Genomic DNA, 22,630 nt, shown 5'->3' with positions numbered 1-22,630 from the left:
CCTGGTCCTGGCCATGCCGGGGGGACGGCCACCCCTGTCCCCTGCAGGCCCGGGCCACGTGCGGGCCTGGCAGAAGGGTAGGACAGAGGGGACAGCCCTGTCCCCAGGCAGCCAGGGGAGCGTGAGGGGCCGGCGCAGGGCGGCGCGGCCGCTCCACCCGTCGGGGCGGGCTCGGGCAGGCCAGGTGAGGCGGTCCCAGCCCTGCCTTTCCCTCCTTCCGCAGGCTCCCGGCCGGCCGGCGCGGCGGGTGCCGGCAGCATGGCGGAGTCCCAGGTGCTCCTGCTGGACGAGTCGCACGTCAACGAGAAGGTGACGGAGGCCCAGGCCCGCTTCTACTACAGCGAGGAGCAGCGCCGGGCCCTGGAGGTGCTGGTGACCCGGGGCGAGGCGGCCTACCGGGAGGCGCTGAGGAAGGAGCAGCTGCGCGACTTTCTCTCCAGCCGGGAGCTGCAGGCCCTGCGGGGCGGCTGGCGGGGATACGACGACCCCCGGGAGGGCAGCAAGGTGGCTCGGGGGCCCGGCGGCGAGACGCTCTCGCTGGCCTACTGGCCCGAGTGCTCGGACACGGAGGTGCCCCCGTTGGACTTGGGCTGGACCGACAAGACCTTCTACCGGGGCATCAGCCGGGTGGCCCTCTTCACGCACCCGCGCAAGGAGGAGAGCGCGCCCCACCTGAAGGAGGTGGCGCGGGAGATGATCCAGCAGGCGCAGAAGGTAGGGCCCAAAGCGGGCGTCCTCGACGGGCCACCCCTGCCCGCCTTCGCGCCTGGGCCGAGGGCCCGGCTGGGCGGCCTGTGGGGTGGGAGGGAGGCGAGAGCCCGCCGCGGCCGCGCTTTCCTCGCTGGCCCCCTCCAAGGCGGGAGGACCGCGTTGGCCCTCCAGCTGGTCGGCGTCCACCAGGCAGGGCTTTCCCTGCGGTTCGTGTCCGGTCGCGTTATGGTTTGCCAAAGCTGATGCCCAGGATGGGGGTTAAACCCCTGCACCCCCCCAAACTGGGGATTTATACCCGTGTTTTGCTCTTCGTGATTCACTGGCTCAGGGGAAGACGGGTCGTGATGCTGTGCCAGCCACCCCTCCTGTACGTGCAGGTATCCCTAGTTAAACGCAGGGCAGCGAGTTTGTTTTCGGGGAGGTGCTTTTTGAGTTTATTTTTTGTGGTCTCAACACCATCCAGCCTGGACTGCAAGCAGCCAGAGTCCAGACAATATGCGGCTGCTCTTCCTATTTATCTTTGGCTGGAAAGGACTGTTAGCGGTGACAGGGCATCTCTGGCAAGAAACCAAAGCAGCCGTGACGGTACGAGAGCTTGCGTTGAATAGGTAAGGGGCAATGACGAGGTTTTTCTAGGTCAGGGTGAAGTTTCCAGGGAAGACCACTCAGGGAATGATCCCCCTCAGAGCTGACAACTCCCCTGGGCAAAGGGCACTTCATTCCTGCTCTTAGTTTTGCTGCTTTCTGTTTTTTCTGCTTTCTAATTCAGCAGTTATTTCCTCTTCCACCCGCTCCCCCCTAGCACACACTATACGCACAACCTTCGCAGGCTTGTTAAAACCAAATCTGCTGGGAAACACAGAAAACTTTGCAGAGAGGCATTAATCCAGCGGGTGATCTCCTCAGCTCCCTGCTCGCAGAAATACATGCACACCCTGTAATCCTGTTCAGTGACTGGTGTGATCAGTCGTTTAGAAGAGCCAGAAGCTGTAAAATGCTTACACTCCGATTTAGTGCAACTTCACATCCTCTTTGCGCTGCTGCAAATGCCTCTACAGGCTGTGGAAGGACTGGGAAACTTTGCTCTTTTCGATAGCTGTGCCTGGCACCTAAAAGTAATTAATTATTGTTTCACTGAGTGGACGAACTGTGGCCCTCCCAACCCAAAGGTGGTTTCATGTTTAACAGCCATTTAAGTGTTTAATGGTCCTTTTCGTAGATAACTATGCCTATTGTGTTCAGCTGAGCTGGCCCTGGCAAAAAAAAAATCTCCAGGTAGCAGTTTTTCATTCAGTAGATGAGAGTAGGTTTGGGTTGTTTCGGGTTTTTTTGGAGGGCAGGGGGTCTAAACAGATACTAGTAATATGTGGCACATGTCTGTGGGTGGCTTATCATCGGTGTTTTACAAACATATGTTAATTAAGCTACGTTGCCACAATAAGATTGGCAAGTTAATGCTTGCCAATTTGTAAATATCTATGAAGAGCTAGGCACGCCTATGGGCCCTATAGGTAAGTTGTTATCCTATGGATAGGTAGAGGAATGGGGACAACCTCTTGCAGGGGTAGACACTCATGCTCTGACTTGCTGTATTTGGGAATGCTCCTAGGTAATCTTGACAGATCAGCAGTTGTGGCAGGGGTTTGGGAAGACTACCATACCAACAGTGGGGTTGCCCACTGTTTCACATTTTGCTGGCTTGGAAGTGCCATCTGCAAGGCAGCTCATCTGCTTTTCATACAGGACTGCAGTTTTCATGGGTTTAGTCCACAGGCTTGCAAAGAAGCCTGAACTGACCCAGGGCCCCAAAGCCTGGAGGCAACCATCCCTTCTATTGCAAGGCCAGTACTAACAATTAATGTTCTGTCCAGGACATGGTGTAATCTCTGCAGTCATTGGACTCATCGCAAATGGAGGGGATGGAAAGAAAACAAATTCACACTTTGATCAATTCCCTGTGTGGATGTTCTTACTTCCAATGAATATTATCTAGCATCCTTGCTCCTAAATAACTACATCCATACCACAGTGTGTGGAGGGGAGAGGGAGCATAACAGGCCTGAAATAATGCATGAACTCCTCATGCCTCTAATTATAATCTGCCTGTATATGAAGTTGTTCAGGAATAAAGTGGCACAAGTTCACTGTATTTTAATTGTCAGAGGTCCTAAGTAACATTCCCTGCATCTTGCTGCTTTGTGCTGGGAAGTGAGAACCAAGGCAGGACCTGAAATCCAGTTCTGCGTAGCAGAAGCTATCGAGGGACTTACTATTAGTTTATAATGTAGCTCCACCATAGTTCACCTGTATCAGGAACCTACATGTTAATGATGAGCATAAACACAATGTCAGCTCTTTTTTTTCTTTTTCTAACAAAGAAAAGCTTGTGTAAGCACTGTTGAGAGAAGGAGCCTGACGGAGCAGATGTGTTGGTTATTGTTGGCCATACAAACAGAGATTCAGCAAACACAGTAGGGGACATTTACTGTGGTATCACTTTCCCAAAAGCAATTTGTTCAAGGGCATTTTTCAAAGGAAAGAGGTCTCTGGTGAGAATTATTCGCCCTTCCATAGGGGGCTTCTGCAACTTGAGCTGCACCTCTTCCAAACTTCAAGTGAAGAAAATCCTACTGTTCAATCCAGTCTTCAGCTCCGTTCACACCTGTATGTGCCGTCCCCAGCACAGCTGGGCTTATCGCTGTGACCCCAGCACCTGGGAAATTAACATTTAGGCAACTCTATTCCCAGTATTCTGTACTGTCAGCATGAGAGCTCTGACCTGGCAGGTTGATGTTTCCTGGCGGGACTAAGAAAACAGTAGTTTCCTTCATTCATAGCCTTTCAAATGTTGGGAGAATAACTCTTTCAGGCAGAAAAGTGAATTGATATTTCTAATGGTGTAAAAAATACAGAAAGGGAGAGAAAAACAAAACATGTAAGATCAGCATTAAAGTTGCCCATAACCTTCTTTGTTTTGTTGTTACTCATCCTGTGAATGTTCAGGCTTGTCTGTCACGTCAGTGCAACCTTTTGTTTTTATGTAAAAACTATGCCTGGAAAGAAGGATTAGTTTTATACCAGAAAAAAATCTACATGTGAAGAGAGGGAACGATCATTTTGCCTCCAAATCTTGAACACATACTCCAGTCCCTTCCTGACAAATATGAGGTGTTTATGTTTGTGCTGCGTAAGACATTCCTCATGAAGCCAGCCCTGAGAGCAGACTTCTCACAGGGAACTGGGAAAAAAGGAAAATAAAATTCTTGTTGTCTCCACTATGCACCATGGCTGAGGATTCAGGCCCTGGTTCCTCTGCACATTCATTCTTCCATTACTCACCTTCTGATTAAGAGTTAGAGCTGTGTTTTTCACTCTTCTTTTTCAGTCTGTTTTCAGCAGTATTCTTTGTTTAAGTGGATCCTTACAAAGGCAACAAAAGTTTCACAACACAGAGGAGAAACTAGGTATTTGGCTTTGGCATTCCTCAGGCTGCTGAAATAAGCCATCTTCCCCTAGAAGAACTCTCAAAGACATTTATTAGGTTCCTTGCAAAGTGCAGCAGGAGCCAAGCAGAAAATTACAAGATTATTGGTAGTGCTTGGGCATGTACATCCCTGTACTTTTGTCTCCCCTATATCCTCCTCCATATTCTGGTATCAGTGCTCTCCTTTATTTTGCACCAGTGTGATGGGCATCTCTTTCAGTTACTAGTATTTTATTCAGTTGTCTGTCTACTGTCTTCTTGTTTCCAGATTATTGCAGTGGTCATGGATGTATTTACAGACCGGGACATCTTCCGTGATATTGTTGATGCAGCATATAAACGCTGGATCCCAGTCTATATAATCCTAGATGAGGAGGGTGTGAAGCTCTTCCTGGAAATGTGCAGATGCCTTGACCTCAGCGACTTGCAGATCCGGGTAAGGTATTCAATACTGAACCATTATCTCCTGCAGGTCAGTGGCTTTTTTCAGTTGTAATGAATCTTGGAACTCACTTGGACAGGCAAACACATCTCTTACAAAGTCACATCACAGCACTTAGACGGGGATTGATGGAACACAGAGGGGTAAGAGAGTGACTTGCTAATACAGAAAGAAAGAAAAATAAAAGATTTGGAGTTTTTGCCTTTCACCTGAGACAGGGGTCTACGTAGTTTCTTGGCTCTTGTGACCTAAAAGTTCAGGTTTGGGAAGAAGATTGTCTGAGGAAAATCCCGTGGGTCTCCTATTCAAGGATTGAAACCAGAGTTTGGAGTAGCTCTGGATCCCAGTTATAGGACACATATACTCTGTGAAATCAAGACTTTCCTATCCAGCAGTGATCATCTGGGAGTGAATGTGCTTGTAGTCCTCCTTTGCCTGAGCACATCAGAGTATGCCTTCTTACAGTGCATGCAGTACAGCAGTCAGCCTAGTTTGGCTGGCAGAAGCAGCCTCAGTAGGATCTCATTCATAGAATCATAGAATCATTTAGGTTGGAAAAGACCTTTAAGATCATCAAGTCCAACTGTTAACCTAGCACTGCCAAGTCCACCACTACACCATGTCCCTAAGCACCACATCTACATGTCTTTTAAATACCTCCAGGGATGGTGACTCAACCACTTCCCTGGGCAGCCTGTTCCAATGCTTGACAACCCTTTCAGTGAAGAAATTTTTCCTAATATCCAGTCTAAACCTCCCCTGGCGCAAGTTGAGGCCATTTCCTCTTGTCCTATGGCTTGTTACTTGGGAGAAGAGACCAACCCCCACCTCTCTACAACCTCCTTTCAGGCAGTTGTAGAGAGCAATAAGGTCTCTCCTCAGCCTCCTTTTCTCCAGGCTAAACAACCCCAGTTCCCTCAGCCGCTCCTCATCAGACTTGTGCTCTAGACCCTTCACCAGCTTCGTTGCCCTTCTCTGGACACGCTCCAGCCCCTCAATGTCTCTCTTGTAGTGAGGGGCCCAAAACTGAACACAGTATTTGAGGTGTGGCCTCACCAGTGCCGAGTACAGGGGGACAATCACTTCCCTAGTCCTGCTGGCTACACTATTTCTGATATGAGCCAGGATGCTGTTGGCCACCTTGGCCACCTGGGCACACTGCTGGCTCGTATTCAGCTGGCTGTCGACCAACACCCCCAGGTCCTTTTCTGCTGGGCAGCTTTCCAGCCACTCTTCCCCATGCCTGCAGCGTTGCATGGGGTTGTTGTGACCCAAGTGCAGGACCCTGCACTTAGCCTTGTTGAACCTCATACAATTGGCCTTGGCCTGTCGATCCAGCCTGTCCAGGTCCCTCTGCAGAGCCTTCCTTGCCTCCAGCAGATCAACACTCCCGCCCAACTTGGTGTTGTCTGCAAACTCACTGAGGGTGCACTCGGTCCCCTTGTCCAGATCATTGATAAAGATATTAAACGGAACTGGCCCCAATACTGAGCCCTGGGGAACACCCCTTGTGACCAGTCGCCAACTGGAGTAAACTCCATTCACCACAACTCTTTGGGCCTGGCCATCCAGCCAGTTTTTTACCCAGCAAACAGTATGCCCAGCAAACAGTATGTCCAGAGCAGCCAGTTTCTCCAGGAGAATGCTGGGGGAAATGGTGTCAAAGGCTTTAGTAAAGTCTAGGTAGGCAACATCCACAGCCTTTCCCTCATCCACTGAGCAGGTTGCCTTGTCATAGAAGGAGATCAGGTTAGTCAAGCAGGACCTGCCTTTCATAAAGCCATGCTGACTGGGCCTGATCACCTGGTTGTCCTGTACGTGCCGTGTGATGGCACTCAAGATGATCTGCTCCATAACCTTCCCTGGCACCGAGGTCAGACTGACAGGCCTGTAGTTCTCCAGACCTTCCTTCTGGCCTTTCTTGTAGATGGGCATCACATTTGTTAACTTCCAGTCAACTGGGACCTCCCCAGTTAGCCAGGACTGCTGGTAAATGATTGAAAGGGGCTTGGTGAGCACTTCCACCAGCTCCCTCAGTACCCTTGGGTGGATCCCATCTGGCCCCATAGACTTGTGTGTGTCTAAGTGGTGTAGCAGGTCACTAACCATTTCCCCTTGGATTATGGGGGCTTTTTTCTGCTCCCCATCCCTGTCTTCCAGCTCAGGGGGCTGGGTACCCAGAGAACAACTGGTCTTACTATTAAAGACTGAGGCAAAGAAGGCTTTAAGTACCTCAGCCTTTTCCTTATCCTTTATCATTATGCTTCCCCCCGCATCCAATAAAGGATGGAGATTCTCCTTAGCCCTCCTTTTGTTGCCAGTGTATTTATAGAGACATTTTTTATTGTTTTTTACAGCGGTAGCCAGATTACGATCTAGATGGGCTTTGGCCCTTCTAATTTCCTCCCTGCATAACCTCACGACATCCTTGTAGTCCTCCTGAGTTGCCTGCCCCTTCTTCCAAAGGTCATAAACTCTCCTTTTTTTCCCTGAGTTGCAGCCAAAGCTCTCTGTTCAGCCAGGCCGGTGGTCTTCCCCACCAGCTTATCTTTTGGCACATGGGGATGGCCTGCTCCTGTGCCTTTAAGATTTCCTTCCTGAAGAATGTCCAGCCTTCCTGGACTCCTTTGCCCTTCAGGGCTGCCTCCCAAGGGACTCTGTCAACCAGTCTCCTAACCAGGCCAAAGTCTGCCCTGTGGAAGTCCAAGGTGGCAGTTCTGCTGACCCCCCTCCTTTCTTCTCCAAGAATTGAAGACTCTATCACTTCATGACTGCTATGCCCAAGGTGGCCTCCAACCATCACATCACCCACAAGTCCTTCTCTGTTTGCAAACAATTCCATTACATACAGACTGAAATATTTTGTGTGTTTACAGTAGTATTGTATTCTTTGCTTTTTTCATGTTTTTTAGTCACTGTCACTACTACAGACTTGTTCCAAATACTGAAAAAGTTGCTAGGTTGGAAACAACCTACGGGGTGCAAGACTTGCACCTCTTTTGATCCAACTGTTCTGCTGAGCAGTGGAAAAAAAAAGTGCCTTTTTGCGTGGAGGAAGGGCAGATCTTCCATAAACACTCAATTAATAGTTTCAAAAAAAACACAACAAAAACTCAAAAAACTCTGGAGGTTATAGAGGCTCATATTAACTGTTTTAGGAGAACCATCTTAAATCTGGATGAAAATGACTTGCATATATCTGAACAGTGCTCCTGTGAACTACCACTCTGCTCTGAGTTTCTGGACTTCTTCATCAAAAAAGACATCCAGCCGAGCAGCTTTCTCATCTTTCTCCAAAACAGAGATGGAAGTTTCTTTCCTCTGGTGTCTTTGAAAGCAAGACACAGACATCATTATAATAGACCTGTTTCAAGCTTCAGGGGTATTCTGTGGCCTAGACTCGAATCTCTTTGGTACAAAACTGTGAAATCACAGCAGTAGTTCCATTTGCTCTGGTACCTGTTTTCCAGTACTTTCTCACCATGTCATCATGTGCAGGGATGATGACTTCAGTACTGCATATTTTAACTCCTGGATAAGAGTGAATGAAAAGATGCCCTGGCATTTTAGAAGAAGTTGCAATGCTATTGGAGACATGAGTTCCTTTTCATCTGCCTTCTCCATCTTTAAACAGTAAGGAGTCCCCTTCTGCTCTTCCTCTTACCTCTTTCTCCATAGGTATCTACACAGGCTTTACAATCCAAAACCAGTCATCACAGTGGCATTCTACAGCAGTGACTAGGTCCTGCAGCAGCCGAGTTGTGTTACAAGGTCACCTTTGCCGAAGAGGCAGAGTTCGAATTGATGCCTTCAAAAGCAGGAGAAAACTCGTGTCCCTTCTGTGCTTCCCTTCTCTCACAGCAGCCCTTGCTATGTTTTTCATTAGACTCCTTCAGCTAAAAAAAAGTCCAAATAGAAGCTGAGCTGAAGGAGGTCCACTGAGAAGAGCTTTTTAACATCCTTCTTTGACCTAGTTGTTCACTCTTCTGCAGAGCGCCAGCCCACAGAGTGCTGTCCTTCAGCCTTTTCCCAGCTATCTCATACTGTATCTTAAATTCCCCTTAAGGCTGTTGTATTCCTTTTCCAGTATGGCTAAAAAGGCTTTAGTTAATCTTGTTAAGGTCAATGCAGTTTATTCCTGTCTATGGTGCTATGGAAGGACTGGGAAGAGTCTTCCTGTAAAGGGAAACAGGTCATTTGCCTCTCAGAGAAGATGGCCTCTTAGTGTCCTGCCCAAGGCTGCCTTGGATGTATCCATGCTGCTGCTTGGGTCACTATGGCAGAAATCACCATATAGTGATTCCCTCGACAGCAGGCTTTAGATACCCAAGTTGTCTCGAGCAAGGTTAAGGCTTCCCCTTGAGGACTCTCCCCACCCCCACCTCATTGATGTAATGTGTCTAGGATTGTTTTGAACTTTTAGTGTTGAAGACCCATGTTTAAAGCAAGAAGGCAAGCTGGGCCTCCAGTCTTGTTCAGGCAGAATAATTTTGTCCCACATTGCTCGATCACAGAGGATGTTGGAATTGCTAAGGAAGAACGAGAAACTCTAGTGCAGTTAACTCTATCATTCACCCATTTCTTATTTATAACATGTCTTTCTCCTGACATCTGCTTTGATGTCTGAGTTTCTTCTACAGATTTTCAGCAACAGGAAAAACATTCTCTCCTTACAGTGTCTTTTTGCATAACCATTTTTCTTTCTTCTAAAAGATTTTCGTCAGTGGGCCACAGTTTGTCAGCAAAGGAATTGCATACTCTTCCTTCCTGCCCTTCTTCCCACCTTTCCTTTGGAATGTTTGTGCAAGATTTACAGGATGGCTTTTTCTCGGAAAGTTGCAGCAATATGTGATGTACCTTTAAGGTTTAGAGGCAAGTTCTGATCCCAGGGAGAGAGAGAGATGACACCCTACCATGGGCTGTCATTGCTGCAGAGTCAGGATGCTTATTCTGTCTTCTGTAATCACCAGATGCTCAGATTGCTTTGTGATTCCTGCCCTTTTGTTTCCATTGCCCTGTTCATCCAATGCAGAGTGAATACTTCAAGGGTCCTGATACAGGGAGATTTACTGTTAACACTGGATTTTGCCCTTTGTCTACATACAGTGCTGGGTGTTTTCACAAAATTCCTGGCTATTGTATCATTTTGAGATGGCAAGGTATCATGATCTGGTGACAGTCTCACAGGAGGGAAACTGCTGTAGGAAGGCAGTATCTCACTCTGCAAAGACAAAAAGTTCTTTACTGACTCCAAGCATGAAATGAGAAAAACTCAATTTTCGTCTGGAGGCCAGAGATCACTAGAAATGCATTTAAATTCAACCATCAGTACATTCATCCTGGGATGTTAGCAAGAGCGTGTCTTGTGTGTATGAGTCATATGGCTTCCTGAGCCTACAGGACATGGTTTGCCAGACTTCTGTTATGTTTGACACAAGAGTGTTCTTCTGAGATCACAATGAGGCAAAGTTCTCAGAGATATAAAATTCATAGCCCCACAAAAAGTCCTCTTTTTGTTGACCTGAGGGTGAATGTTCTCACCAGTTTTTAGATGAGTTCTCTTCCTCCCCATGCTTCTGCTAATGAAACCCCAGTAACAGACACTCCTGCTCAAAGACAGGGAGTTCACCTAGAGCTCCAAGCAAACCCAGGGAATGAGTTATCTGCAGGAAGTTCACCTTCATGATAATTTTCACATTCGTTTTCCCAACATGTAAGGAGTTCCTCTCCTCACTCCAGGAATTCTTAAAAGTTTCTGCCTAAGAAATGTTTGGAATTTCATTTCAGTATTTCATGTCTTTACCTCCGAGCTTTCCTCATCCAATCCTAACTCAAGTGAGTGAGAAGCTGATGTGATGTGATGCAGTGCTGTTGTTGTTTTAATTATCTGTTAGAGAATTCTTCTAGGTTGCTGGTGAACTTTCAAAAATGAGGGCTTACAAGGCCCTCTTTTAGCAAAGACCCAAATAAATAATACCCAGTAATGACCTTGGCAGGCCAGCTCCAGCTAGCTGCATTCCATCCTATTCTGCTTGAATATCTGCAGGTTTTACTATGTTGTCAACAATCATACCTTTTCCAGAACTGTTCAGGGCAAACACATAGGATAAGTCCACAGTATTTGCCAGCATTACTTGGTGGCTGCTTCCAGATTGTGGCTGCTTTTGTGTCCCTGTGTAAGATGAGCACCTACCACCCGTCTCTCTGACCTAGAGGTCTCATCACCAGAAATGAGAACCTTGCAGACCATGAATAAGAAAGACTCCTTGTCTGTTGTTACTGTGGTCCTGTCCGCATGAATCCCATATCTCTCTTCTTCTTCCCCCTTCTGTGAAACCTCTGTCTAGGATTTTAGAGTGGGAAATAACAGGCATCTGGGGCCTTCCCCTCAGCCCTGTGCTCAGGTGAAGCTGTATTATAAGAGAACAGAGGACAAGAGCTACCTTAGCAGATGCTATTGGCTGAAGGGATCTGATTTTTCCAGGGACAGCAGAAAGAGGGGATATGTACATTTTGAAAAATGCAGTGACTGTAAGGGACTGTTGAGTCACTGTCATCTATCAGCTACTGCTTTTGTGTGTTGCCTCTCATTTATCTGTTTTACATCTGTTAGTTTACAGAGGTCATTCATGCGACCATCACAACTTGAAATAAAGATCCCTGCTTGCTTTGCAACATATATACCAGTGGTTGTTCTAAGAGGGAAGGTACACACAGGCTTCCCTGGTGGAATTATTTGCAATGCTTGCCTTTAGGGTCTGTCTTGTGTATCTTGCCCTACTCGACCTCATCTTGTGGGCGCTGCTGCACAGGTCTGTCAAGGGACAACTAAGTGTCAGTCACAACACAACCTATTACTGACTTTCTAAACTGGGTCTAATTTAACTTTCTGTGGATTCAGGGTGAGGTTTAAAAGTGTGTCACAATAAAGCAAGAAAGACTGATTCCTTCACTGTTTGTATTAGGATGCTCTGTCAGGCTTGAGTGTTACCAGTCCGTATTAAGTTGCTGCCAGGGAGATGTTAGTCACTGCTTGTGATGAGGAGTGGTGCAAGCCTGTGTAAAGGAAATGTGGAAATTTAATGCAGACTGCAGCTTCCATAAGCCAGGATATGACAGACCTTAAGCAGGCTTCTGCAAGAATACAAATCTGGAGGGATCACTTCTGTCTGGTGAACTAACTGGTTCTCTACCCAAAATATTTGTTACTACTGTAACATTAGTGCCCCCCCAAAATGCCTGCAATCTCACCTCATTTATATTTGTCTTTCCTCTGTTGTTGTTATGTAGTCTTCAGTACATGAACCCCAGCTTGTTCCTCCTCTGTACAGCTTGATATATCTGTCTACAAATGCTCCAAGATCCTTCAAGGCAGAAAACATTATACAAATAACCTGTTAAGTGACTCGATGTTTATATGACTTTGTGCCTGTTTTCTGCATTTCAAGATGTATTTATGCACTCCTGTGCCTACTTTGTTCAAGGAGGTTTATGTGTTCAGCTGTTTGGTTCTATCCCCTCTGTGCCTTTCTAAGTGTTATGTGTAGCTCAGGTACTGCAGAAATTCAAATGTGCTTTCTTTCCACCAAAAGAAGGTGATAATAACAAACACAATAAAATCTACGCTTGTTACATGCTAAGAAACTTTCTGTTCACACAGGCTGATACTTCTTGATTCACAAAGGTACATGACGTGTCAGAGCTGTTGACTGATTTGAACAGAGGTCCTTGAGGTCCTTGTTGACACCTGCAGTCAATATTCCATGATTTGGCAAATCCCACATCCAGCTTTACTCAGCAAGGAAAAAAAAATATTTCAGGTGATCAGCCAGCCAACTACAAATGGTATTCTAAATACTGGAAAGGGCACCCTTTCTCCTGTGCTCTACCCAACCTGCATTCAGCATCCCACACATATGACTCACTGCTAGGCCTTGGGCAAGTCACTTCATCTTCTTCTCTCTCAGGCTCCTCGTCTTTAAAACAGAGTAATAATACTTTCAGCAGTGTGGAGAGCATTAATTAGCTAATGCCCACACAGGACTCCAGACAGATCAAGCGATAGATGAATGCAAAATAGTAGTATCATCGGTTACTGTTAGTCAGAATTTGTACTGCCAGTGCTGTATTTTAGTGGGGAAAATAGGAGCAGATTCAAAAGGTAAGACTTATATTCAGAAAACTGGTTTTTGAAAGAAATCTGTGTTCTTATAATCACTCATTCCTGCATGCAGATTTTTATAGCCTATCAATATTTAAGCTTTCAGTGAGGTTTATAATAATAGGACTTAGCTCTTTGTGGGATCTGAGGCTGTGCTAGCATTAGCCAAATCCTCATGATTCTCCTGCTCTGCAGATGGGGGAAGAATGAGGCAAAGGTGAATTGACTTTCCCAGAACATCACAGGGAATGGTGTCAGAACTGTGATTACACTTGGGACTATCTGACTCCCAGCTCTGGATTTATTACTCCAGATCACAATACCTTTTAGCTTTTCATTGTTAAAGAATTCTTACAGAAACAGATGGTGGAATGAAGAAAATGGTCTAAATTTGTGTGTCAGAGCGACAAGATAATTTGCTCTAAACTTACACTGACAGTCAATGCTTTTGGGTTTGTTGGGGTTTTTTTTTTCATGTTAGACAGTACATATATCTGTTTGGCAATTCAGCCTAATGCAGCCAGGACCCATGAGCGGAATAACACTCAGTCCAATGTGCAGATACGTTCTTATAGTATGTGCAGGCACACATCTGTTGTAGAAAATCATGTAACCTTAAATCTTGTGTTTTCTCTGTCCCTGGTAGTGCTTTGTTTTATCACCTATACGTTTGCTGGCCAAAGGATGCGAGAGGGGAGGTTTGGGGAGAGTTGTTATCTTTTTCTAACTACTTCCGTTCATTTCATGAAAGGTTTTTCCTTCCTCTTCTTGAGAAATTCTTCTTTGCTGAAAGTAGGGACACTTATCCTACTCCATTTGTTCAAAGAAAGTTCTGTGTTTTTTCACTCTCTGTTGAACAGCGAGGAATCTAGGTGGACACTGTAACTATTTGGGGTTCTTGGCAAAATGATAAAGGTCGGGGTTGTCCTTTTGTTAGATAGAAAATATCTATGTTTTGAGCAATAGAACTGTTTCTCTCTCTCTTCTGTAATAATTAAATTGTCCAGTCTTCTAATTTGCCTGGTTTTGTCAAGTCATGTGCTGTTGAGATGGGAACAAAAGCACAAAAAGAACCTAATACAGATCTGTCTCATACATTACCCTCCAAGTAACTGTGGCCTTTGCACTGCACAGGTGTTGCAAAGTTCCTTGGTTTTGTGGTCCTGCTAACGTAGTCTGGAGAAGAGCTCACGAGTGCCGTGGAATAGGGATCAGGATTCAGAGCGCAGATGTGACTCAGGGCTTCCTCTGATTCATTCCCCTGAACTGGGCTGGGCCTTCTGAGCTACAGCAGACGACTGGAGATGGAGGATTATTTGATTTTGAAAGCATTGTCTTGCCAGTGGGCTAAGATGAATAGCTGAAGACAGCAGGCAGGGTTACAAAGATGCTGACCTATTGGACAGGGCTATAAGCTGATGGAGGGGAGTGACTTGCACAGACAGGGGATGACAGCAGGTCTTTTCTGCAGCCCTTCTGATTTCTGGTGGCTGATACAAAATGAGCTGTAGTCCCAGAAGTAGTGAAATAATGTGAGTGACATGTTAAGACTTGGAGCTGGCAATTATCTAATTCTCTGCCCTATTTATTGTGACATTTTGTCTTTTCACCTCCCTGTTAGAATATCCGCATACGTTCTGTGACAGGAGTTGGGTTCTACATGCCAGCAGGGAAGATCAGAGGCACATTGGCATCCCGATTCCTGATGGTGGATGGTGAAAAGGTGGCCACTGGATCATACAGGTGGGTCACTCTTGCTTAAGACAAAGCTACATTCTTTGTGTAAAGAATGGCTTGTGGCTTTGCTTGAGAATCTTCTTCCATGTCATTCCCTTTCTTGTTGCAGCCTCTGTAATCTGTGTGGCATCTGCAGAAATTGGGGTGGGACGACAGAGAAGGTGTGTCGTGGTTTAACTTGGCAGGCAGCTAAACACCACACAGTTGTTCTCTCACTCCCCCCCAGTGAGATGGGGGAGAGAATTGGAAAAAAAGGTAAAACTCGTGGGTTGAGATAAAGACAATTTAGTAGGTCAGAAAAGGAAGGGGAAATAATAATAATGATAAAAGAATATACAAAACAAGTGATGCAGTTGCTCTCCACCCGCTGACCCATGCCCAGCCAGTTCCTAAGCAGCAGCTGCACACCCCCTAGCCAACTCTCCCCAGTTTTTTGTTCAGCATGACGTCATATGGTATGGAATATCCCTTTGGCCAGTTTGGGTCAGCTGTCCTGGCTGTGTGCCCTCCCAGCTTCTTGTGCACCTCCAGCCTCCTCGCTGGCAGGGCAGTATGAGAAGCTGAAAAGTCCTTGACTTAGTGTAAGCGCTGCTCAGCAACAACTAAAACATCAGTGTGTTATCAACATTATTCTCATCCTAAATCCAAAACACAGCACTATACCAGCTACTAGGAAGAAAATTAACTCTATCCCAGCCAAAACCAGGACAAGGTGGCATAAAGCACAAGCTGCTCCTGAGAGAATGGAATATGCCCATGCTAGTGGACCATTTCAGTGGGCTAGAGATAGTTCCACACTGCATCAGGTGGTGGTCTGCAAGAACTCCCCACCAGCCACTGTGCTCAGTTCTCTTCAGTGAGGTTTTCAGTCTGGAGACTCCTCCTGTTGAGGCAGTGTTGCTTTTTTAAAAGTGTAAACTGTCCTTCAGTTTTAGGGCCTTTTCTTCCAGATCTGGTCTGCATGCCTAATGAAGAGCAATAATAAAGAGCTTCATGTATCTGTCCTGACCCATGTTGGCAAGGACATATGGGCGGCAAATGGCACAATGCTACATATTCCCATGTAGTGTTTTAGATATTTTTAGGTGGGCTGGGTCAAGTACGCACCCAAAGATCTAATGTCAGTTCTGTTTCCTACTCTTAGCTTCACATGGAGTTCATCCCACATTGACAGAAACATCCTGCTAGTCTTGACAGGACAGCACGTGGAGATGTTTGATGTTGAGTTTCGTGAGCTCTATGCCATCTCAGAGGAAGTTAATTTCTACAAGGAACTGGGTATTGCTAACCCATTCCTTCTCGGAACTGGGAAGCCAGGCCTTCATTCCTCCACCGTGGCTCGGAAGTTCATTAACCCCAAGTATGGTTTAGTGGCAGGGGCAACCCGTGGTGATATGATGCTCTGGGCTTCACGACACAGGCAGGATAATCAGGGGAACATGGAAAAGGAGGAAACAAGTGAGTCAAATAAACGGTTAAATCAGTTTCTGAATGACTTAATCACGTTGGAGCAAGAGTTCCCAGAAATTGATCCACCTCTGGAGAACTTGAACAAGCTGAATCGGAGCCCTCAGAAACTGTGCTTCCGGCTCCATGTGGACCTGAAAAATAAATCCAAATCCAGAGAGTCTATTCGAGATGTGAAGAAAGAAGATGCACAGGCCAATTCAAAGCAAGGAAAACGGTTTGCCAGCGGGCTTTTCAGTCGCAAGGCCAAACGGTCTCCAGGCTCAAGCATTGAGGCCAATTCTTTTGCCAGTGAAGGACATTCAGGAGAAGACCTTGGGAACATGAAACTGGAATACGAGCGGCTCAGCATTGGCCATGCCAGTGTTCGGAGCACTGGAGGCATCTCAGGTAAAACCTCTTCTACAAGCATGTTCTGCTTCTGTGTCCCTTATTCTGAGTTTGGTTGATTGGTGCAAACATATTCAATATAGGCACCTGTGAGTAGATCCTGTTATTTCCTCTATATTAAAATGAGCGGGATCAAAGAAGAGTAGAAGTTGTATCGAATGATACCGGCAATTTAAGTTGAAGGCAATTTAATGGCAGTCTTATGGTAAAGTTGGTACTTCTCATGTAAATGTTTTCTCATACTTCTCAGCAAGCGGGGTATGGGACAAAGGGAGTGAATGTCTCCTTGTGTAAAAGAGGTTGCATGTGCAGTTCTTGAAGTGCACTGCCCTAATAAACAGCAGCAGTATGTTCACTATTGTTGTGGCTAGGAGGGTACAGAGAGATTTCCAGTGTAACCCCTCTTTTCCTCATTTGGGTTTAGTCGGGTGTGTTTACTGTGACAAGTCACTGGTGGAGAAGAGAGGAGAACGTGTTTCTGTTGAGGTGAGGGGACAAGGAGTGGAGAAGGTGGAAGTCTTTTTAATTTGCTCCTTTATCACCTTCTGAAACAGGGGAGAAGGTCATTAAAATAGAAGCTATGGAGAAGTACTAGATCTCAATTTTTCTTTCTTTGCTAACACAATTGATATTTTCACTAAGTCCTTCCAAGGCTTCATCCGGTTGAAGACAAAAATGATAAAGATTTCTCCCAATTTATGGGTTCATAGCTAACTTCCCAACATTTTAGATGTTTTGTCAGATTGAAGTAAATCTATGGACTATTCAGCCTGGTTGTCTTCCTCTCTCTGTGAGCTGTGCTGGGTGTCAATACATCCTGTGCCAGCAGGAAAATAAACTAGTTCCAGGGAGAAAATTTCTCCTCAGTTTGTCTGGCCAGAGACCATTCTGTGGTCTGATGAATGCGAAATGCAGGCATAGAGAGACTGAATTCCCTTGAGACTGCCATGATGTGAAATGGAAAGACATTCTCCTGAGACCAAAAAGAAAAGCAAGGTATTGGGAAGGTCAACAATAGCTATTGATTAGGTTCTTAGAAATATTTCTGGCTGAATGAAGGACAGACCCAAAAATGGCAAATGAACACAAGAGAGAGGAACTCTAAGAAGGCATGGATAGTTTATTTAAGACTATAGTAGACCCATTTTAGGATGTGTGTTTGGCATTTGGGGAAGCAGAAGTAAACCCTGGTCTAAAGAGGTCCTCTCTCCAAATCACTTTATGTCTTGAGTCCAGACAATATGTGCTGCTGGGCCCCATTCCTCAGAGCCAGGAAAAACAAATCTGTGAAGACCTATGGGGAGATGTATGGGCATTGCCTCTCGAAGGAATGGACCTGAGGGCTTGCACTACCCTCTAGTGACAGAAGTAGGGAATTGTGTAATCTCTGATTTGTCAGCACTTCACAATATCAGAGATTACCTACGTTTCTCACTGTCAGCTGTTTTAAAGCAGACAGCCCGCCATTCCTGCAATGTCATGATGAAATTAGGCCCAGATTAAGGCACGAAAGAGATTGATATCTCTAGCTGAACAGTGGGGTGCTGCGCCCTTCTTGGGTATTGCACAGTCAGGGCAGCTGGGATGTCCCTGTTCCTTTTAACACAGTGGATCTGTGCCAGACAGTCTGATGCTTGGTCTGGACCATTTCCACAAAGACACTATGATGCTATTATGTTAAGGTTTTATTTATTGCCACTGCTACTTCCTGAGGGCTGCCACCTCTTTCAATAAAGGGGAAGGAAGAATTGAGAACAGGTGCAGGGAAGGCGCAGAGGTCCGGCATACCTCCCTTCCTGCTGTGCTGTTCCTGACCTAAGTCTTTCCAAGGAGTCCATGCAAGTATTTTTTTGTTTTACACAAATTGAGAATGCCTGTTCATGGTGGCAATGGGAGACTCCACAGTTTTTGAGGTATGATCTAAGTAGACTTAGGTGATCCGGTGTTGTAAAAGGCTGGAGGAAGATCACTGCTTGTGTGTTGCTTTTGAATTGAATCACTGTTCTTGAGAGAAAGCTTCTCTAGTCTAGCGGTCCCAAAGTGGCATGTGAACAGAGATGATAGAGGGCACATCAGAAAGATGGAGACTCATGAGAAAGAGGAAAAAAATGAGTTACCACAGAGGATCCTGCAGCTACTTGATCAGTAGGACATGTTTCATTAGGATTTAGTAAAAAATTCTTGAACGTGGGCATGGAATAGAGTTCCAGCTTCAAGATAAAAACAGGAGGCACTTTGTTCTTGGGTAACTGTAGGACTGACTTAGTTTTAAAAGTTTAAGTTATCTTTGAGCAGGGTCTGGTAAAAACTGTTGCTGTGATATTCTGGGTGACAGAAGGGAGGTAGGAAGTGGAAATGAAGGAGGGAGAAGGTGCTTGGTATGCAGTCACGTTAGGATGCAATTATTCAGAGCTTCACAGCTTGAAATAGCTGCCCTTACCTTTTGTAAAGACTAAACAGCACACTTAAGCCCTGTGGGCCTACCTGTGCACACATCCTCCAAAGTCACTATTAGTTCTGTAGTACCACAGGGACACATCCCACCTTGCAAATGCATAGAGAGACCAGATCCACACCCCGAGTAGCTCGCAGAGTAATTGAAAGACATTATTCAAGCAGGCTAAAGGTCAGGTTCCGTCTTGTAAGAGCAAATGGTGATGAAGAGAATCTGAGCTGGGAAGGGAAGTGATGAAAGCACGTTCCACGACAGAGTCTGAAAATCTGACTGGGTATTTACATGCTAGGAAATGATACCTACAAGTCAGAATTGGGAGTCTGGAAAATACAAGGGCTACAGATAGTAATGTCCCAAACTAAGCGTCCAAATTAACATCCTGAGGTGTCGTCCTAGCACGCTGCATGGAGATTGTGCTTTGTCTTACAAGGCTTTCTTAAAACCACATCATCAAATTGACACAACTCTTGAATTTCACTGTTGCCTGCTTAGGAACACAACAGCAGCAGCTCTGAACCTGACCAGAATCTTGTTAATTTTAAGCTGCTGCTGGGCAGACTGTGATCAGCAAGGACACTGACGTCTGCATGCAGTTTCTGGGAAATACTGCAAGGGTTTGAAAGCTGTGTGCCTTTGGAAGGCGCTGCGTTTTTGTTCTGTTTTCTCCCCTGCAAGAAGCAAAGTGGGCTCATTCAGGAGGGTCTGCCATCCTGAGTTTCTCTGTACATTGGCTTTGCTCCTCATACGTGTTGGTTGCAGAACACGTATACTTAACAGCAGGATTTTGCGTTTCCCTTTTGGGTGCTTCTTGGAACAAAACAGGGGATTTACACTGGGCACTGCAATGCTGCAGAAATAGCTACTTAGTTATCACCAGTGTTTTTCAGCCAAAGTGGGATCATGAATGGGTGGTAACTGGAATGTTCAACCTCTATTCTAAAGAGAGGAACATTGTTGGGTACATACAAGGAGGGTGTTTGCTGTAATTGTAGTGGGATCTGTAGAAAAAGGTCAGAAGACAAGAGTAGAAAGTGAGAAGAATAAGGGAGTTGGGAGTTGAGATTAAGCAGAGGAGCACAGACACTTTTGAAAGTAAACATGAGGGTCTTGAATGTAATACAGATAAGGAGGGGAACAGGGGTGGTGAGGAGATAGGAGTAATGATAAACTTAGTTGTAACATACAGAATGGGTCGGGGGGGGGGACAGGAGGTAGAATGAAATGCCATGGGGAGATGTGGGGAGGAGGCAGTAGCATACAGAGCAGCCACAAAAGTGAGGGGGGTTGCAGTGCAGCCTCCCACGTGAATATCAAGAAGTTGCAGTATAGAAGAAGGTGGAGAGGAGGGGGGGAAGAGGAGATAGCTCTTCTCTTCCCCATCACTTACAGGTGAGGAAAATGTTGATCAAATACCCACAAGCAAGAGACTGACATGAAAAATGATTCATTTGAAGCGCAGTTCAGAGGCAGTGCTTGGGTTGAAAACTCCCTCATCTCAGCAGGGTTGAGACTTTTCAGTAGCATGTCACCATGACCTGTAGCAGTTTTCCCTCCCTGTTCTCACTCTGTACTGGCCACTGGCTCCAACTGCTTGGGAGATGCACATATACCTTCCTTCTGTAGAAATACACAAGGGGGGTCTGCCCTTCTTCAGAATGACTGCAAGCCACATGGCAGCCCCTCTCAGTACATACTGCCCTAGGCTATATGTCACGTAAGCCTTGCTGAGCTCAGAGCACAGCAGAGCTCCCTTGCTTGCAAAAGCCTATGCAAACACACTTTGGTACAGTGCTTGAAAAAAATATGCTGGGGCATCCAGACCAACATCTGGCTGTAATGAAGGAGATCAGACAGCCATGCAAGCAGTGAAAAGTACAGATACTGGGAACAGAAGGAATCCATAGAGGGATCAATGAAAAAAAACTAAAATTATAAAAAATGGGGGCAGCGTACTATGTTACTTAAGTGAGAGACCCTGAGGCCTCGGGATTTCTTTTGCAAGGAAATGGTGGAAATACTGGCATTTGTGATGTTTAAAACTGGACGTGAAAAAACCTCTCCTGAGAATATGTGTGGGGATCAAATAAATGAGATGACCTGACTTTTTTTTTTTCATCTCTCACGCTTTGGAAAACCTCCCACCCAGGTCATGTCCAGACTATTTTTCAGTGCCAGCTGGGACTGAGAATAGACTAAAGCTGGCCTGGGTACAGGCCAGAGCCTGGAAATACTTTTCCAGTGGTTTTCTCCACAGTATACTCTGAATTTGCTCTTATTTTAATGTCTCTTCATTTCACAGTAGTAGGAAATAAAATCACAAGAAAGTGCAGAGTAATGTAGGTCTAACACAAGGTGTATAGTAAATAACGAGAGAGGATTGAAGCGTGAGTCCAGACTTTATCTAGGTCCTATTTACTTAACATTGAAGTTACTTTTAACTTCTTTTCATTCCAGGTAACCTGGGTCCAAACTCCACTACAAGCGATAAAAACAAACAACCTACCTGTGTGTTATCTTGATTGGGAAGGATTGTCTGGAGAACTGAAGACTGAACAAGCTGGAACAGTAACCTCTTGACTGATTTTGAACCTACAACCATGTCTTCACACAGTGGTCTGACAAGCCACTGCGTGGTCCTGGATGCACCTGGCACCCCCAGTTAAAGCACATTTACTGGGTGAAGCGTAGACTTTGGATGGTCAGTCCCTTAAATGAGGGTTAGCGATGAATCTGTTAGTCCATATGTCTGTGTGCACACATATTTTATATATAAAAACAACTGTGATGACTGGTCTCAGAGCTCGCTCTGTGTCCAGATAAATGCAGGTGATTTTCTGACTTACTTGTGCTGCTACTTCAGTCTGTCTAGCTACAGACTCAGAATCACTGTGTTGCATTGTTTACTCTACTGCACTGCAGAAATGTATTGGTCTGACTGGCTGGAAGGCTAAATCCAATCAAAGTGGCAAATTCTGGGTGAAAGTGATGTTTACAGATAGCGTAGTGATCCCTTGTCCACAAGGAGTCTTCCTGTAGATTCCTTTTGTCACTTACCCACACAGAAATGAGTGGTTGGGGAGAAGGGTTTAGCTAGCAGAGGCCAGCAGATTAGTATCTTAAGTGTTTCATGTCATAAATATAGCAGTCGAACAAAGTGATTTAGCAAGAACATAGTAAAGAGAAAAAATAGAATATAGGGAGATGTTTAACCTGCAGTTGAGACTAGATCAAGAGAAATGCCTTATAAGGGGGACTGAGCAGGATTTGGGAGCAATAACGCAGCCTTCAGTGGCTGTTACAAAATCCTGTTTGTTGCTAATTCAGCAATTCTTTACCATTCATGGAAACTGAATAATTAAGGAGCACATCTTTGAGGCTTGAAAGAGGAAGCAGAGGAAGCATACAAGCTTTTCAAATGTTCCTTTTTTTTTTTTTAAGTTAACCTTTCCAAACTCTAAATCATGCCAAAATCAAGAGCTTTGATCCATAAGAAGCACTGCTTGCAATCAGACCAAAGGCCATCTAATCTGCTATCCTGTCTCTGAGGACAGCCAGTAACAGGTGATCACAGAAGCATAAAATATAAAGCTTGTATACAGAGGTCTTTGACACCGTTCCAGCAGTCTATGGACTTTCTGAACTGGCAGTTTCTTCTGGACCTGGCCTTAATGAACACACTTAGTCCCTTTTTAAAAATCTTTTTCTACTTTTGGCCTCCACCATGTTCTGTGGCAATGAACCCTGAGTTCATTGTGTGGTATGAAAAAGAACTGTTGTCCGGCT

General features: G+C 45.6%; 1 protein-coding gene across 1 annotated transcript; it reads left to right on the top strand.

The window, feature by feature from the left end:
• Window positions 1–258: 258 nt before the first annotated feature.
• On the top strand, window positions 259–21,366 carry FAM83F (family with sequence similarity 83 member F). The gene is made up of 5 exons (XM_075491668.1): window positions 259–714; window positions 4,464–4,631; window positions 14,420–14,541; window positions 15,680–16,392; window positions 21,302–21,366. The coding sequence occupies exons 1-5, from the start codon at window positions 259–261 to the stop codon at window positions 21,364–21,366; spliced, it is 1,524 nt and encodes a 507-aa protein (XP_075347783.1).
• Window positions 21,367–22,630: the final 1,264 nt, after the last annotated feature.

The sequence above is a fragment of the Mycteria americana genome, chromosome 1 (assembly GCF_035582795.1).
Source record: "Mycteria americana isolate JAX WOST 10 ecotype Jacksonville Zoo and Gardens chromosome 1, USCA_MyAme_1.0, whole genome shotgun sequence".
NCBI classification, from domain to species: domain Eukaryota; kingdom Metazoa; phylum Chordata; class Aves; order Ciconiiformes; family Ciconiidae; genus Mycteria; species Mycteria americana.
Note: the sequence above shows the minus strand (reverse complement) of the source record. Positions and strands in the feature narration are given on the sequence as shown.